General features: G+C 42.4%; 3 protein-coding genes across 3 annotated transcripts; all 3 read right to left on the bottom strand.

Annotated features, from left to right (window-relative positions):
- Window positions 1-1,784: 1,784 nt before the first annotated feature.
- Window positions 1,785-2,777, bottom strand: LOC311034566 (lysophospholipase D GDPD3-like; the record flags this gene model as incomplete). The annotated part of the gene is made up of 1 exon (XM_084042446.1): window positions 1,785-2,777. The coding sequence occupies one exon, from the start codon at window positions 2,775-2,777 to the stop codon at window positions 1,785-1,787; it is 993 nt and encodes a 330-aa protein (XP_083898572.1).
- Window positions 2,778-6,622: 3,845 nt separating this feature from the next.
- On the bottom strand, window positions 6,623-7,612 carry LOC311034565 (lysophospholipase D GDPD3-like; the record flags this gene model as incomplete). The annotated part of the gene is made up of 1 exon (XM_084042445.1): window positions 6,623-7,612. One exon carries the CDS (start codon window positions 7,610-7,612, stop codon window positions 6,623-6,625), a length of 990 nt encoding a protein of 329 aa, XP_083898571.1.
- A 3,727-nt stretch (window positions 7,613-11,339) lies between these two features.
- LOC311034564 (lysophospholipase D GDPD3-like) lies at window positions 11,340-12,329 on the bottom strand (the record flags this gene model as incomplete). The annotated part of the gene is made up of 1 exon (XM_084042444.1): window positions 11,340-12,329. The coding sequence occupies one exon, from the start codon at window positions 12,327-12,329 to the stop codon at window positions 11,340-11,342; it is 990 nt and encodes a 329-aa protein (XP_083898570.1).
- Between the last annotated feature and the right edge of the window lie 5,357 nt (window positions 12,330-17,686).

Below are 17,686 nucleotides of genomic sequence, written 5' to 3'. Positions count from 1 at the left end.
AGACTCGGTCTCTGATACCGGTTGTTCCAAAACTTCCAGGAGTCTCCCATGTTGGACTGGCTCACTGGATAGGTCCGGTGGTCCCAGGGGGACCCCAGGTGGGTCATTTTTTATCATTACTTAATGATTACTTATTAGTTAGTTACTAGATATTTGCACCCCAAAGTAAAGTCACATACTTTTTATCATTACTTAATGATTACTCATTAGTTAGTTACTAGATATTTGCAACCCAAAGTAAAGTCACATACTTTTTATCATTACTTAATGATTACTCATTAGTTAGTTACTAGATATTTGGACCCCAAAGTAAAGTCACATCAAGTTCAGACAGTTTTGTTTGTGGATTTTATTCCAACCTGCCAAATTGACAGTATGCACACACATTTTTTTTAACAACAATATGAAAAATGGAAATAAAATAGTATTTTACCTGCCACAATTACACATTGTGTAATGTAGCACAACAATTACACAATGTCCACTCTACAAAAACATTTCTTACAGTAAAAGTATGCATTCTTTTTTTTACAACCATTACTCCGTTAACCACAGTAGGAGCTTTGACCCTGACAGTGTAGCACATACTCAGTATACAGAAAAGGCGAATTTCAAGTATTTCTTTAAAGGGATATTTCACTTTCAAACATGTTTCAGGGTCATTGTAATGTCTACTCTGGCTTTTGTGAGCACCCCATAACGTTTTTCAGTTGCTTGAGTCAGTATTCAGTATTGCCCCCTTCCAATTCAAACCCATTGTAACATCAAACTCTATTTTAACCATGTTGGGTTCATTAAAAACACCCGTCCTTGCTTCTGGTGACTGATATTGGCGAGGAGAGTGGGCTGTGTTTTTTCAATTACTTTTTCATAATTTCACTCACACATTAGAAATACAATATCAGTCTTTCATGGTTAAAATGGAGATGGAAGTTACAATGGGTTAAAATGAATACATCTAAATTCTGAATCAAACAACTTAAAAACTGTCTGGGTGCCGTTGACGTTTAAATGACCCCAAACATGTTTGAAAGTGAAATATCCCTTTAACAAAGATGACCAGGTTTGTTCCACAACAGTGCTTGGCAAAAACAGCAACAATAAGTATTCTTCTCAACAATAAAACAAAATGACTTAAGATTTGTTCAACAGTGCAAATATGGTCTGTTACACACAACTATAAAACTTGCATGGGCTGCTTTGTCTCAAGTTCACATGCCTCAAACCCATTTATTGCTGCTTGCAGCTATATTTTGTTTTAGTTTTTCATGCTTTTTTGTTTTTTGTATATATAATGTTTTTTGTCTCTATTTTTTTTTGTGTTTTTCAACTGTCTTTTTGCTACTATATATGTCTATGAAATGAATACCAAGGACATCAAGGGAAACAAATCCGCAGGGACTTTTTTGGACGGACCTTTTAGACAAAGTATTGTAAATGTAATTGTGATGTTTCACATTTTTGCCTGATAAAAATGTCAATCAAAACATTCCTAAGCCAATAATTTGATGACCGGCAGCGGTTCCGGTAGGAGGCACAAAGAGTCTCCTTTGTGTCACCTACCGGAACCGCTGCCTACCAGTCCGCTGGTCGTCTGTGCAAACCAAGTCGCGGGAGAAGCTTCCCAAAACTCCGGTAACTTGGCGGGAGCGTTCGTTGCCATGTTTACGTGCTGTCTTTTTAGAGGGCATTTGTAGAATCGGCCTCGGGTCTTAATGGGTTAACCGTGCAAGACCCACAGTTGCAAATGCACAACCCGTGCATCCCGTTTAATTCAGAGACCTTCACGGGGAATCAGGAGTGTGATTGGGAGTGCTTGGCTGTGGATGCCTCTTCAGGTAGTCGGACAGAAGCGTTGGATAGTCAGTCATCACCGCCGTAGCCCCCACATCAAAGGCTGCTTCGATATCCTGGTCCTCGTTGCACACAAATAAAACCACCTGTATTCCTCGAGCCACAAGATGTTTAAATAGACTCTTCCTCATGGTTAATTTTTCAAAGAGAAAGACGACCATTCTGTTCCTCAGGATCGGCCGCTCCGGGATGTAGGTTCTGTTGAAGATGCGGGGCAGGTAGAACTGCAGAAAGGATTCTCCCAGTGGCACGAAGGGCAGCAGACCAGTATAGAAGAGGAGGAGGAGCAGCAACCCTCGGTTCTGTGTGAAACTGTAAGGCATGCGGGGGTTTGCTGTGCAGCATTTCTTCATGATGCCAGAGTGGACTGAGGCCCAGACAGTGATGTCCTCTCTGTTGTAGAGTTTCACCAGGCCAGACACTTTCTCTATCAGCAAGTCATTGCTCTCCTTGATTTCAATGTTGACAGGCATGTTCGGGAACTTCTTGAACATGTCCTCTAGCAGGCAGAACTTCCTGTCTTTGCCACTGCTGTAGCGGCCTGCATAAAATGTCACCTCCAGCCTCTCCTTATATAGAGGTAGGTCCTGCAGGTTGAGGGAGGAGACGGTGACATCGTGGCCAGTCTGCCTCAGCAGGTTCTCGTCATGTGACACAACCACGTGGCCGTCACGGGTCAGGTGGCAGTCCAGCTCCAGCATGCCTGTGCCCTGCTCCAACGCATGTGCGGACGCCTCCATGGTGCTCTCTATCCTCTCTCCACATCCTCCTCGGTGGGAGATGTGTCTACAATGGAAGGCGGTGCGTTTCTTCCGGTGGAGAAGGTGGGGGTTCTTCAGCAGGTACATAGAGGTGAGAGCGTAGCAACCGCCACCGAGGGCGGGGAGGAGGACCAAGCTCATCATCATCATCATCATACTCATCAGTATCGCACATGGAAGGGACTCAACTGGCCTGGAGATGCCTTTGCCTTTTATGTCGTTGGCCGCGGTGCCGGTTACATTACGGTGATGTCGGTCGTATCCATATATGGAGCAAGCGATGTCAGTCTAGCCGATGCAACAATGCTGGCTCACCCGCGGCCCGGGACTCCCATCGCCATCACCTCTGATGCTTCGGACTATGCTGTCGGTGCAGTGTACGAGCAGTGGGTGGACGGCGCCTGACAGCCGGTAGCGCTGTCGCCTCACAGCTAGAAGGTCCTGGGTTTGTTTCCCGCTGGGGACGCTGTGGGCGCTGGGCAGTGTTGATTTCGACAGCTATTTTTTAGTCTTAGTCCAGTCTTAGTCCAGTTTCAATGACTGTTGTTAGTTTTTATCACATTTAGTCAAACTCATCCTTTTTTTATTGTCTCCGCCAGGCCGAAGGCATGGTGGAGAGTATGTTTTACCCTCCGTCCGTCCGTGTGTCCGTCCGTCTGTGAACACCTACCATTGGCTAAGCTTCGCAGGACGTTGTAACCTCTATTACAACTTCCTGACCTGGCGGAGACCTGTGCTCCGAGGAGCACATTTTCTAGTTTCGTCTAGTTTTAGTCGACTAAAAGTCGAGCATGTTAGTCTTTATCTTAGTCCAAGAAAACATATTTTTATTTGTCTACTTTTAGTCGATAAAAACTGTTGACATTTTAGTCAAGTTTTAGTCACAATTATATTAGCCCTTTACTTTTCTTGTCAGCAGATAATACAGAACATTCCATCTAATCTAAAAATATTTCACATTGCATTTCCTCTTGCAATTTTAAGGAATACATCCAGACATGGAACATGTTCTGATTGAACTTGTATATTTATTTTAAACCATAACAATTCACAGACACACCAATGCTTGCATTAAAATAAATAAAATACATCTCAGATGAAAAAATGAATACAATAAAATAAAGTGCCTCATGGACACTTAACCATGAGGCACTATATATATATATATATATTCTGGGGTTCATATATTCTAAGGGGAAAACATAAGCCAAAAAGCTTGTAGAGCTTGTAGATCGGCTATTTCTGGCAAAGAGTTTGGAGTAGAAGGAAAAAGCAGTCCAACTAAGTACATACAGAGCCAACTCAGATCAAGTTTACCAGTAAGTGGTTCTCATTGAGAATGAAAAAGGTGACAGATACCAGGGTAAATATAAACTACTCACAAATCATTCACTATGATTGATTGAATACTGTATTTACAAGTTCGCAGAAACAAAGCACATGATAGTACAGTTCCAATAGGTCAGCTTAAAAAAACAAAAACAAATGGCTTGTTTGTCGCCTAATGTTATTTCGGAAACTATGTTTTTCCCAGCTATTTTGTGACCACATTGCTTGCCTTCGGTGTTACGACCCGGCCTAGGGGTTACCAGGTGTAACATAAAAATGGACTCCCTCCTACCCAATTCCCAATTCAGACAAGCCACACAGGGTTAAAATCCTAAGAGCTCAGGATTTCTTTTACAATTAATAAAACACACGGTCTCGGTCCCCACCGAGTCCACTCGAGTCCAAGACCAAGTCACTACAATGAAATGAAATAATTTTATTATACCCATATTATGAGGAGCCTATTCACATTAACATTCTAAGAGAGCTGTCTGGCGCTTATGGACAGCTGCCTTGGAGCACATCATCTCGTGGTTGACAGTGCAGCAGCAGCAGAACACACTCTGCCATGTCCCTCTAGTTTATATTCTCTTTAAATTATTTCCACTAACAGCGCAAGCTTTCCAGGTGTTTATTTATTTATTTGGTAACACTTTACTATAGGGTGCGCTAATTAGCGATTATAAGTAATGCATTAAGTAATGTATTATTAATGCATTATTTAAGCGCTATTTAAGCATTATTTAAGCGTTATTTAAGCATGTAATTCATCATCAATTAATGTTTAAGTAAGTATCATTAGTTAAGCATGTTATAGGTGTGTTTATAGATCTACTTTTATCGGTCAGTTCTATGCCCAGGATGAGTGCTTATATGCGGGTAGGATTATTGAGGAGACTCGGTCTCTGATACCGGTTGTTCCAAAACTTCCAGGAGTCTCCCATGTTGGACTGGCTCACTGGATAGGTCCGGTGGTCCCAGGGGGACCCCAGGTGGGTCATTTTTTATCGTTACTTAATGATTACTTCTTAGTTAGTTACTAGATATTTGCACCCCAAAGTAAAGTCACATACTTTTTATCATTACTTAATGATTACTCATTAGTTAGTTACTAGATATTTGCACCCCAAAGTAAAGTCACATACTTTTTATCATTACTTAATGATTACTCATTAGTTAGTTACTAGATATTTGGACCCCAAAGTAAAGTCACATCAAGTTCAGACAGTTTTGTTTGTGGATTTTATTCCAACCTGCCAAATTGACAGTATGCACACACATTTTTTTTAACAACAATATGAAAAATGGAAATAAAATAGTATTTTACCTGCCACAATTACACATTGTGTAATGTGGCACAACAATTACACAATGTCCACTCTACAAAAACATTTCTTACAGTAAAAGTATGCATTCTTTTTTTTACAACCATTACTCCGTTAACCACAGTAGGAGCTTTGACCCTGACAGTGTAGCACATACTCAGTATACAGAAAAGGCGAATTTCAAGTATTTCTTTAAAGGGATATTTCACTTTCAAACATGTTTCAGGGTCATTGTAATGTCTACTCTGGCTTTTGTGAGCACCCCATAACGTTTTTCAGTTGCTTGAGTCAGTATTCAGTATTGCCCCCTTCCAATTCAAACCCATTGTAACATCAAACTCTATTTTAACCATGTTGGGTTCATTAAAAACACCCGTCCTTGCTTCTGGTGACTGATATTGGCGAGGAGAGTGGGCTGTGTTTTTTCAATTACTTTTTCATAATTTCACTCACACATTAGAAATACAATATCAGTCTTTCATGGTTAAAATGGAGATGGAAGTTACAATGGGTTAAAATGAATACATCTAAATTCTGAATCAAACAACTTAAAAACTGTCTGGGTGCCGTTGACGTTTAAATGACCCCAAACATGTTTGACAGTGAAATATCCCTTTAACAAAGATGACCAGGTTTGTTCCACAACAGTGCTTGGCAAAAACAGCAACAATAAGTATTCTTCTCAACAATAAAACAAAATGACTTAAGATTTGTTCAACAGTGCAAATATGGTCTGTTACACACAACTATAAAACTTGCATGGGCTGCTTTGTCTCAAGTTCACATGCCTCAAACCCATTTATTGCTGCTTGCAGCTATATTTTGTTTTAGTTTTTCATGCTTTTTTGTTTTTTGTACATATAATGTTTTTTGTCTCTATTTCTTTTTGTGTTTTTCAACTGTCTTTTTGCTACTATATATGTCTATGAAATGAATACCAAGGACATCAACGGAAACAAATCCGCAAGGACTTTTTTGGACGGACCTTTTAGACAAAGTATTGTAAATGTAATTGTGATGTTTCACATTTTTGCCTGATAAAAATGTCAATCAAAACATTCCTAAGCCAATAATTTGATGACCGGCAGCGGTTCCGGTAGGAGGCACAAAGAGTCTCCTTTGTGTCACCTACCGGAACCGCTGCCTACCAGTCCGCTGGTCGTCTGTGCAAACCAAGTCGCGGGAGAAGCTTCCCAAAACTCCGGTAACTTGGCGGGAGCGTTCGTTGCCATGTTTACGTGCTGTCTTTTTAGAGGGCATTTGTAGAATCGGCCTCGGGTCTCAATGGGTTAACCGTGCAAGACCCACAGTTGCAAATGCACAACCCGTGCATCCCGTTTAATTCAGAGACCTTCACGGGGAATCAGGAGTGTGATTGGGAGTGCTTGGCTGTGGATGCCTCTTCAGGTAGTCGGACAGAAGCGTTGGATAGTCAGTCATCACCGCCGTAGCCCCCACATCAAAGGCTGCTTCGATATCCTGGTCCTCGTTGCACACAAATAAAACCACCTGTATTCCTCGAGCCACAAGATGTTTAAATAGACTCTTCCTCATGGTTAATTTTTCAAAGAGAAAGACGACCATTCTGTTCCTCAGGATCGGCCGCTCCGGGATGTAGGTTCTGTTGAAGATGCGGGGCAGGTAGAACTGCAGAAAGGATTCTCCCAGTGGCACGAAGGGCAGCAGACCAGTATAGAAGAGGAGGAGGAGCAGCAACCCTCGGTTCTGTGTGAAACTGTAAGGCATGCGGGGGTTTGCTGTGCAGCATTTCTTCATGATGCCAGAGTGGACTGAGGCCCAGACAGTGATGTCCTCTCTGTTGTAGAGTTTCACCAGGCCAGACACTTTCTCTATCAGCAAGTCATTGCTCTCCTTGATTTCAATGTTGACAGGCATGTTCGGGAACTTCTTGAACATGTCCTCTAGCAGGCAGAACTTCCTGTCTTTGCCACTGCTGTAGCGGCCTGCATAAAATGTCACCTCCAGCCTCTCCTTATATAGAGGTAGGTCCTGCAGGTTGAGGGAGGAGACGGTGACATCGTGGCCAGTCTGCCTCAGCAGGTTCTCGTCATGTGACACAACCACGTGGCCGTCACGGGTCAGGCGGCAGTCCAGCTCCAGCATGCCTGTGCCCTGCTCCAACGCATGTGTGGACGCCTCCATGGTGCTCTCTATCCTCTCTCCACATCCTCCTCGGTGGGAGATGTGTCTACAATGGAAGGCGGTGCGTTTCTTCCGGTGGAGAAGGTGGGGGTTCTTCAGCAGGTACATAGAGGTGAGAGCGTAGCAACCGCCACCGAGGGCGGGGAGGAGGACCAAGCTCATCATCATCATCATACTCATCAGTATCGCACATGGAAGGGACTCAACTGGCCTGGAGATGCCTTTGCCTTTTATGTCGTTGGCCGCGGTGCCGGTTACATTACGGTGATGTCGGTCGTATCCATATATGGAGCAAGCGATGTCAGTCTAGCCGATGCAACAATGCTGGCTCACCCGCGGCCCGGGACTCCCATCGCCATCACCTCTGATGCTTCGGACTATGCTGTCGGTGCAGTGTACGAGCAGTGGGTGGACGGCGCCTGACAGCCGGTAGCGCTGTCGCCTCACAGCTAGAAGGTCCTGGGTTTGATTCCCGCTGGGGACGCTGTGGGCGCTGGGCAGTGTTGATTTCGACAGCTATTTTTTAGTCTTAGTCCAGTCTTAGTCCAGTTTCAATGACTGTTGTTAGTTTTTATCACATTTAGTCAAACTCATCCTTTTTTTATTGTGTCCGCTAGGCCGAAGGCATGGTGGAGAGTATGTTTTACCCTCCGTCCGTCCGTGTGTCCGTCCGTCTGTGAACACCTACCATTGGCTAAGCTTCGCAGGACGTTGTAACCTCTATTACAACTTCCTGACCTGGCGGAGACCTGTGCTCCGAGGAGCACATTTTCTAGTTTCGTCTAGTTTTAGTCGATTAAAAGTCGAGCATGTTAGTCTTTATCTTAGTCCAAGAAAACATATTTTTATTTGTCTACTTTTAGTCGATAAAAACTGTTGACATTTTAGTCAAGTTTTAGTCACAATTATATTAGCCCTTTACTTTTCTTGTCAGCAGATAATACAGAACATTCCATCTAATCTAAAAATATTTCACATTGCATTTCCTCTCGCAATTTTAAGGAATACATCCAGACATGGAACATGTTCTGATTGAACGTGTATATTTATTTTAAACCATAACAATTCACAGACACACCAATGCTTGCATTCAAATAAATAAAATACATCTCAGATGAAAAAATGAATACAATAAAATAAAGTGCCTCATGGACACTTAACCATGAGGCACTATATATATATATATATATATATATATATATATATATATATATATTCTGGGGTTCATATATTCTAAGGGGAAAACATAAGCCAAAAAGCTTGTAGAGCTTGTAGATCGGCTATTTCTGGCAAAGAGTTTGGAGTAGAAGGAAAAAGCAGTCCAACTAAGTACATACAGAGCCAACTCAGATCAAGTTTACCAGTAAGTGGTTCTCATTGAGAATGAAAAAGGTGACAGATACCAGGGTAAATATAAACTACTCACAAATCATTCACTATGATTGATTGAATACTGTATTTACAAGTTCGCAGAAACAAAGCACATGATAGTACAGTTCCAATAGGTCAGCTTAAAAAAAACAAAAACAAATGGCTTGTTTGTCGCCTAATGTTATTTCGGAAACGATGTTTTTCCCAGCTATTTTGTGACCACATTGCTTGCCTTCGGTGTTACGACCCGGCCTAGGGGTTACCAGGTGTAACATTAAAATGGACTCCCTCCTACCCAATTCCCAATTCAGACAAGCCACACAGGGTTAAAATCCTAAGAGCTCAGGATTTCTTTTACAATTAATAAAACACACGGTCTCGGTCCCCACCGAGTCCACTCGAGTCCAAGACCAAGTCACTACAATGAAATGAAATAATTTTATTATACCCATATTATGAGGAGCCTATTCACATTAACATTCTAAGAGAGCTGTCTGGCGCTTATGGACAGCTGCCTTGGAGCACATCATCTCGTGGTTGACAGTGCAGCAGCAGCAGAACACACTCTGCCATGTCCCTCTAGTTTATATTCTCTTTAAATTATTTCCACTAACAGCGCAAGCTTTCCAGGTGTTTATTTATTTATTTGGTAACACTTTACTATAGGGTGCGCTAATTAGCGATTAAGTAATGCATTAAGTAATGTATTATTAATGCATTATTTAAGCGCTATTTAAGCATTATTTAAGCGTTATTTAAGCATGTAATTCATCATCAATTAATGTTTAAGTAAGTATCATTAGTTAAGCATGTTATAGGTGTGTTTATAGATCTACTTTTATCGGTCAGTTCTATGCCCAGGATGAGTGCTTATATGCGGGTAGGATTATTGAGGAGACTCGGCCTCTGATACCGGTTGTTCCAAAACGTCCAGGAGTCTCCCATGTTGGACTGGCTCACTGGATAGGTCCGGTGGTCCCAGGGGGACCCCAGGTGGGTCATTTTTTATCATTACTTAATGATTACTTATTAGTTAGTTACTAGATATTTGCACCCCAAAGTAAAGTCACATCAAGTTCAGACAGTTTTGTTTGTGGATTTTATTCCAACCTGCCAAATTGACAGTATGCACACACATTTTTTTTAACAACAATATGAAAAATGGAAATAAAATAGTATTTTACCTGCCACAATTACACATTGTGTAATGTGGCACAACAATTACACAATGTCCACTCTACAAAAACATTTCTTACAGTAAAAGTATGCATTCTTTTTTTTTACAACCATTACTCCGTTAACCACAGTAGGAGCTTTGACCCTGACAGTGTAGCACATACTCAGTATACAGAAAAGGCGAATTTCAAGTATTTCTTTAAAGGGATATTTCACTTTCAAACATGTTTCAGGGTCATTGTAATGTCTACTCTGGCTTTTGTGAGCACCCCATAACGTTTTTCAGTTGCTTGAGTCAGTATTCAGTATTGCCCCCTTCCAATTCAAACCCATTGTAACATCAAACTCTATTTTAACCATGTTGGGTTCATTAAAAACACCCGTCCTTGCTTCTGGTGACTGATATTGGCGAGGAGAGTGGGCTGTGTTTTTTCAATTACTTTTTCATAATTTCACTCACACATTAGAAATACAATATCAGTCTTTCATGGTTAAAATGGAGATGGAAGTTACAATGGGTTAAAATGAATACATCTAAATTCTGAATCAAACAACTTAAAAACTGTCTGGGTGCCGTTGACGTTTAAATGACCCCAAACATGTTTGACAGTGAAATATCCCTTTAACAAAGATGACCAGGTTTGTTCCACAACAGTGCTTGGCAAAAACAGCAACAATAAGTATTCTTCTCAACAATAAAACAAAATGACTTAAGATTTGTTCAACAGTGCAAATATGGTCTGTTACACACAACTATAAAACTTGCATGGGCTGCTTTGTCTCAAGTTCACATGCCTCAAACCCATTTATTGCTGCTTGCAGCTATATTTTGTTTTAGTTTTTCATGCTTTTTTGTTTTTTGTACATATAATGTTTTTTGTCTCTATTTCTTTTTGTGTTTTTCAACTGTCTTTTTGCTACTATATATGTCTATGAAATGAATACCAAGGACATCAACGGAAACAAATCCGCAAGGACTTTTTTGGACGGACCTTTTAGACAAAGTATTGTAAATGTAATTGTGATGTTTCACATTTTTGCCTGATAAAAATGTCAATCAAAACATTCCTAAGCCAATAATTTGATGACCGGCAGCGGTTCCGGTAGGAGGCACAAAGAGTCTCCTTTGTGTCACCTACCGGAACCGCTGCCTACCAGTCCGCTGGTCGTCTGTGCAAACCAAGTCGCGGGAGAAGCTTCCCAAAACTCCGGTAACTTGGCGGGAGCGTTCGTTGCCATGTTTACGTGCTGTCTTTTTAGAGGGCATTTGTAGAATCGGCCTCGGGTCTCAATGGGTTAACCGTGCAAGACCCACAGTTGCAAATGCACAACCCGTGCATCCCGTTTAATTCAGAGACCTTCACGGGGAATCAGGAGTGTGATTGGGAGTGCTTGGCTGTGGATGCCTCTTCAGGTAGTCGGACAGAAGCGTTGGATAGTCAGTCATCACCGCCGTAGCCCCCACATCAAAGGCTGCTTCGATATCCTGGTCCTCGTTGCACACAAATAAAACCACCTGTATTCCTCGAGCCACAAGATGTTTAAATAGACTCTTCCTCATGGTTAATTTTTCAAAGAGAAAGACGACCATTCTGTTCCTCAGGATCGGCCGCTCCGGGATGTAGGTTCTGTTGAAGATGCGGGGCAGGTAGAACTGCAGAAAGGATTCTCCCAGTGGCACGAAGGGCAGCAGACCAGTATAGAAGAGGAGGAGGAGCAGCAACCCTCGGTTCTGTGTGAAACTGTAAGGCATGCGGGGGTTTGCTGTGCAGCATTTCTTCATGATGCCAGAGTGGACTGAGGCCCAGACAGTGATGTCCTCTCTGTTGTAGAGTTTCACCAGGCCAGACACTTTCTCTATCAGCAAGTCATTGCTCTCCTTGATTTCAATGTTGACAGGCATGTTCGGGAACTTCTTGAACATGTCCTCTAGCAGGCAGAACTTCCTGTCTTTGCCACTGCTGTAGCGGCCTGCATAAAATGTCACCTCCAGCCTCTCCTTATATAGAGGTAGGTCCTGCAGGTTGAGGGAGGAGACGGTGACATCGTGGCCAGTCTGCCTCAGCAGGTTCTCGTCATGTGACACAACCACGTGGCCGTCACGGGTCAGGCGGCAGTCCAGCTCCAGCATGCCTGTGCCCTGCTCCAACGCATGTGCGGACGCCTCCATGGTGCTCTCTATCCTCTCTCCACATCCTCCTCGGTGGGAGATGTGTCTACAATGGAAGGCGGTGCGTTTCTTCCGGTGGAGAAGGTGGGGGTTCTTCAGCAGGTACATAGAGGTGAGAGCGTAGCAACCGCCACCGAGGGCGGGGAGGAGGACCAAGCTCATCATCATCATCATACTCATCAGTATCGCACATGGAAGGGACTCAACTGGCCTGGAGATGCCTTTGCCTTTTATGTCGTTGGCCGCGGTGCCGGTTACATTACGGTGATGTCGGTCGTATCCATATATGGAGCAAGCGATGTCAGTCTAGCCGATGCAACAATGCTGGCTCACCCGCGGCCCGGGACTCCCATCGCCATCACCTCTGATGCTTCGGACTATGCTGTCGGTGCAGTGTACGAGCAGTGGGTGGACGGCGCCTGACAGCCGGTAGCGCTGTCGCCTCACAGCTAGAAGGTCCTGGGTTTGATTCCCGCTGGGGACGCTGTGGGCGCTGGGCAGTGTTGATTTCGACAGCTATTTTTTAGTCTTAGTCCAGTCTTAGTCCAGTTTCAATGACTGTTGTTAGTTTTTATCACATTTAGTCAAACTCATCCTTTTTTTATTGTGTCCGCTAGGCCGAAGGCATGGTGGAGAGTATGTTTTACCCTCCGTCCGTCCGTGTGTCCGTCCGTCTGTGAACACCTACCATTGGCTAAGCTTCGCAGGACGTTGTAACCTCTATTACAACTTCCTGACCTGGCGGAGACCTGTGCTCCGAGGAGCACATTTTCTAGTTTCGTCTAGTTTTAGTCGACTAAAAGTCGAGCATGTTAGTCTTTATCTTAGTCCAAGAAAACATATTTTTATTTGTCTACTTTTAGTCGATAAAAACTGTTGACATTTTAGTCAAGTTTTAGTCACAATTATATTAGCCCTTTACTTTTCTTGTCAGCAGATAATACAGAACATTCCATCTAATCTAAAAATATTTCACATTGCATTTCCTCTCGCAATTTTAAGGAATACATCCAGACATGGAACATGTTCTGATTGAACGTGTATATTTATTTTAAACCATAACAATTCACAGACACACCAATGCTTGCATTCAAATAAATAAAATACATCTCAGATGAAAAAATGAATACAATAAAATAAAGTGCCTCATGGACACTTAACCATGAGGCACTATATATATATATATATATATATATATATATATATATATATTCTGGGGTTCATATATTCTAAGGGGAAAACATAAGCCAAAAAGCTTGTAGAGCTTGTAGATCGGCTATTTCTGGCAAAGAGTTTGGAGTAGAAGGAAAAAGCAGTCCAACTAAGTACATACAGAGCCAACTCAGATCAAGTTTACCAGTAAGTGGTTCTCATTGAGAATGAAAAAGGTGACAGATACCAGGGTAAATATAAACTACTCACAAATCATTCACTATGATTGATTGAATACTGTATTTACAAGTTCGCAGAAACAAAGCACATGATAGTACAGTTCCAATAGGTCAGCTTAAAAAAAACAAAAACAAATGGCTTGTTTGTCGCCTAATGTTATTTCGGAAACGATGTTTTTCCCAGCTATTTTGTGACCACATTGCTTGCCTTCGGTGTTACGACCCGGCCTAGGGGTTACCAGGTGTAACATTAAAATGGACTCCCTCCTACCCAATTCCCAATTCAGACAAGCCACACAGGGTTAAAATCCTAAGAGCTCAGGATTTCTTTTACAATTAATAAAACACACGGTCTCGGTCCCCACCGAGTCCACTCGAGTCCAAGACCAAGTCACTACAATGAAATGAAATAATTTTATTATACCCATATTATGAGGAGCCTATTCACATTAACATTCTAAGAGAGCTGTCTGGCGCTTATGGACAGCTGCCTTGGAGCACATCATCTCGTGGTTGACAGTGCAGCAGCAGCAGAACACACTCTGCCATGTCCCTCTAGTTTATATTCTCTTTAAATTATTTCCACTAACAGCGCAAGCTTTCCAGGTGTTTATTTATTTATTTGGTAACACTTTACTATAGGGTGCGCTAATTAGCGATTAAGTAATGCATTAAGTAATGTATTATTAATGCATTATTTAAGCGCTATTTAAGCATTATTTAAGCGTTATTTAAGCATGTAATTCATCATCAATTAATGTTTAAGTAAGTATCATTAGTTAAGCAGGTTATAGCAGTTATAGGTGTGTTTATAGATCTACTTTTATCGGTCAGTTCTATGCCCAGGATGAGTGCTTACAGTATATGCGGGTAGGATTATTGAGGAGACTCGGTCTCTGATACCGGTTGTTCCAAAACTTCCAGGAGTCTCCTATGTTGGACTGGCTCACTGGATAGGTCCGGTGGTCCCAGGGGGACCCCAGGTGGGTCATTTTTTATCATTACTTAATGATTACTTATTAGTTAGTTACTAGATATTTGCACCCCAAAGTAAAGTCACATACTTTTTATCATTACTTAATGATTACTCATTAGTTAGTTACTAGATATTTGCACCCCAAAGTAAAGTCACATACTTTTTATCATTACTTAATGATTACTCATTAGTTAGTTACTAGATATTTGGACCCCAAAGTAAAGTCACATCAAGTTCAGACAGTTTTGTTTGTGGATTTTATTCCAACCTGCCAAATTGACAGTATGCACACACATTTTTTTTAACAACAATATGAAAAATGGAAATAAAATAGTACTTTACCTGCCACAATTACACATTGTGTAATGTGGCACAACAATTACACAATGTCCACTCTACAAAAACATTTCTTACAGTAAAAGTATGCATTCTTTTTTTTACAACCATTACTCCGTTAACCACAGTAGGAGCTTTGACCCTGACAGTGTAGCACATACTCAGTATACAGAAAAGGCGAATTTCAAGTATTTCTTTAAAGGGATATTTCACTTTCAAACATGTTTCAGGGTCATTGTAATGTCTACTCTGGCTTTTGTGAGCACCCCATAACGTTTTTCAGTTGCTTGAGTCAGTATTCAGTATTGCCCCCTTCCAATTCAAACCCATTGTAACATCAAACTCTATTTTAACCATGTTGGGTTCATTAAAAACACCCGTCCTTGCTTCTGGTGACTGATATTGGCGAGGAGAGTGGGCTGTGTTTTTTCAATTACTTTTTCATAATTTCACTCACACATTAGAAATACAATATCAGTCTTTCATGGTTAAAATGGAGATGGAAGTTACAATGGGTTAAAATGAATACATCTAAATTCTGAATCAAACAACTTAAAAACTGTCTGGGTGCCGTAGACGTTTAAATGACCCCAAACATGTTTGAAAGTGAAATATCCCTTTAACAAAGATGACTAGGTTTGTTCCACAACATTGCTTGGCAAAAACAGCAACAATAAGTATTCTTCTCAACAATAAAACAAAATGACTTAAGATTTGTTCAACAGTGCAAATATGGTCTGTTACACACAACTATAAAACTAAATTATAAAACAAGGCCGACCAAAGGACTAAAGTGCTTTTTCCAGCAACATTATTCTCCAATTATTTAACACACTGGGACATTTGAATAAAATAAAGATTAATTTGGATCCCCAAAATGTCTTACTGCCAGTGTGCACCACACATTTGGCAGAAGTTCTCAATAATAAAAAACAAAATTACTTCTTGTGGCCTATATCAAGAAGCATAATCTGCCTTTTTAGTTTTGCAATCTTGCTGACCTCTGGTTCTACAGCACAGACAGCGGAGCAGAGTTTAGCAAAGATGACCAGATTACCATTGGTTGGGAATGTGCGTCTTAACTCCTCATATTTTCCTGGGTTCACACTATTAAGTTCGGCAATAGGTGCCTGATTGACAATTGTATTACGATCAACATTCGCCTTCTCGTAAGCCTGGTGCTTGCTACTTCCTTTCTGAACGAACTTCAAGACCTTCCGGTAGCGCTGGATCGATGCCTCTGGGGTTCTCACTGTGAAAGGAAAACACATTCAGTTTATCCTAGCCCTCATGCCTCCGAATTATAGATGTTGATGCTACATTAAAACCTTGCTGGAGACCTTCCCAAGGCCCCTGGTGTCTTTGGACATCAATGTCCAATTTTCTTTAAATGTATGCCATCATCAGGAGAGTTCAGTCTCTTTTGTTGGTAGCGAACCAAAAAATGTAATTCCTTCTCATAAAGACTTGGAATTCACTTTTCAGATGGGATATTAGTCTGCGTGGCTCAAGATACTTTTAATCCAGCATCCCATTTGCTAGCACTGATAATTCCATACACTTTCTCATAATGTGCACATTCACACATGTAAATAAGGCTTAAAGGTAGGGTAAGTGATTTCCTTTGGTTAAAATAAGTGTTAAATAGCTCTATATTCTGATAGTACTCATTGCTATAGAGTGTTTGTTCAGTAAAATGAGCAGGAGGGGCGAGATCCAAATGTGGCAGTGGCGTGCGCCGCGGCGGCCGCCGCGTCCGCCAGGACCGCCACGGCGGGTGGCGGCCGTCGTGGCGGCCGCCACAACCGCCGTGGCAACCGCTGCGTCCGCCAGATCCTCCGCCATAACCGCCGCCTCCGCCGCGTCCGCCAGATCTTCCGCCATAACCGCCGCCTCCGCCGCCGGCGCCGCCGGCGCCGCGTCCGCCAGATTTTCCGCCATAACCGCCGCGTCCGCCAGATCCTCCGCCATAACCGCCGCCTCCGCCGCGTCCGCCAGATCTTCCACCATAACCGCCGCCTCCGCCGCCGGCGCCACGTCCGCCAGATCTTCCGCCATAACCGCCGCCTCCGCCGTGCCCGCCAGATCCTCCCCCGCCCTTCTGGCACGAGTGCCAAGCAAGCCTCTGCCAGCCTCCACAGCCCCTGGTCCCGACCAGACAGAGCATGCAGTTTTTTATCCGTGCGTAATTACGCACGTGTTCTGCTCTCCCCCCCCCCCCCTCTACACCGATAACTCTTTGCCCAAAATAGCCGATCTCCAAGCTCACACTCCGCGCATATAGTCAATAAGATGGTTATTATTATTCATATTATTATTAGAATGACAAACTGATGCCCCGTTGAAATTATATCAAAACAAATGTCTGTCTGTCTGTCTGTCTGTGGGTAAGTCTATCTATCTATCTATCTATCTATCTATCTATCTATCTATCTATCTATCTATCTATCTATCTATCTATCTTTGAAGAATTACATTTCTCTCTATGAAGCGATATCAAGCGAAAATAATACTTCGTATTTGGAAGGTTTTCTGGCAGACATCTGCTTGTGTGCGTGCGCTCGCCACCGTGATGGAGTGTCTGTCTGTCTGTCTGTCTGTCTGTCTGTCTGTCTGTCTGTCCAATCCAAAACAGCGTGTGTGTGTGTGTGTGTGTGTGTGTGTGTGTGTGTGTGTGTGTGTGTGTGTGTGTGTGTGTGTGTGTATGCGCGAGCGTGCGTGCGTGCGATGCGAAGCGTTGAAAGCTTGTAGCCTAGATCTGCTATTTGCACATAGCCGAGGTATAAAATAGGGCTAAAGTGGTTAATGTATGTTTCATAATATCGTAATTACGC

Source organism: Gymnoscopelus microlampas (genome assembly GCF_963454915.1).
Source record: "Gymnoscopelus microlampas genome assembly, chromosome: 19".
Lineage (NCBI taxonomy): Eukaryota > Metazoa > Chordata > Actinopteri > Myctophiformes > Myctophidae > Gymnoscopelus > Gymnoscopelus microlampas.
The sequence above is the reverse complement of the archived record's forward strand: the minus strand, read 5'-3'. Positions and strand labels throughout refer to the sequence as shown.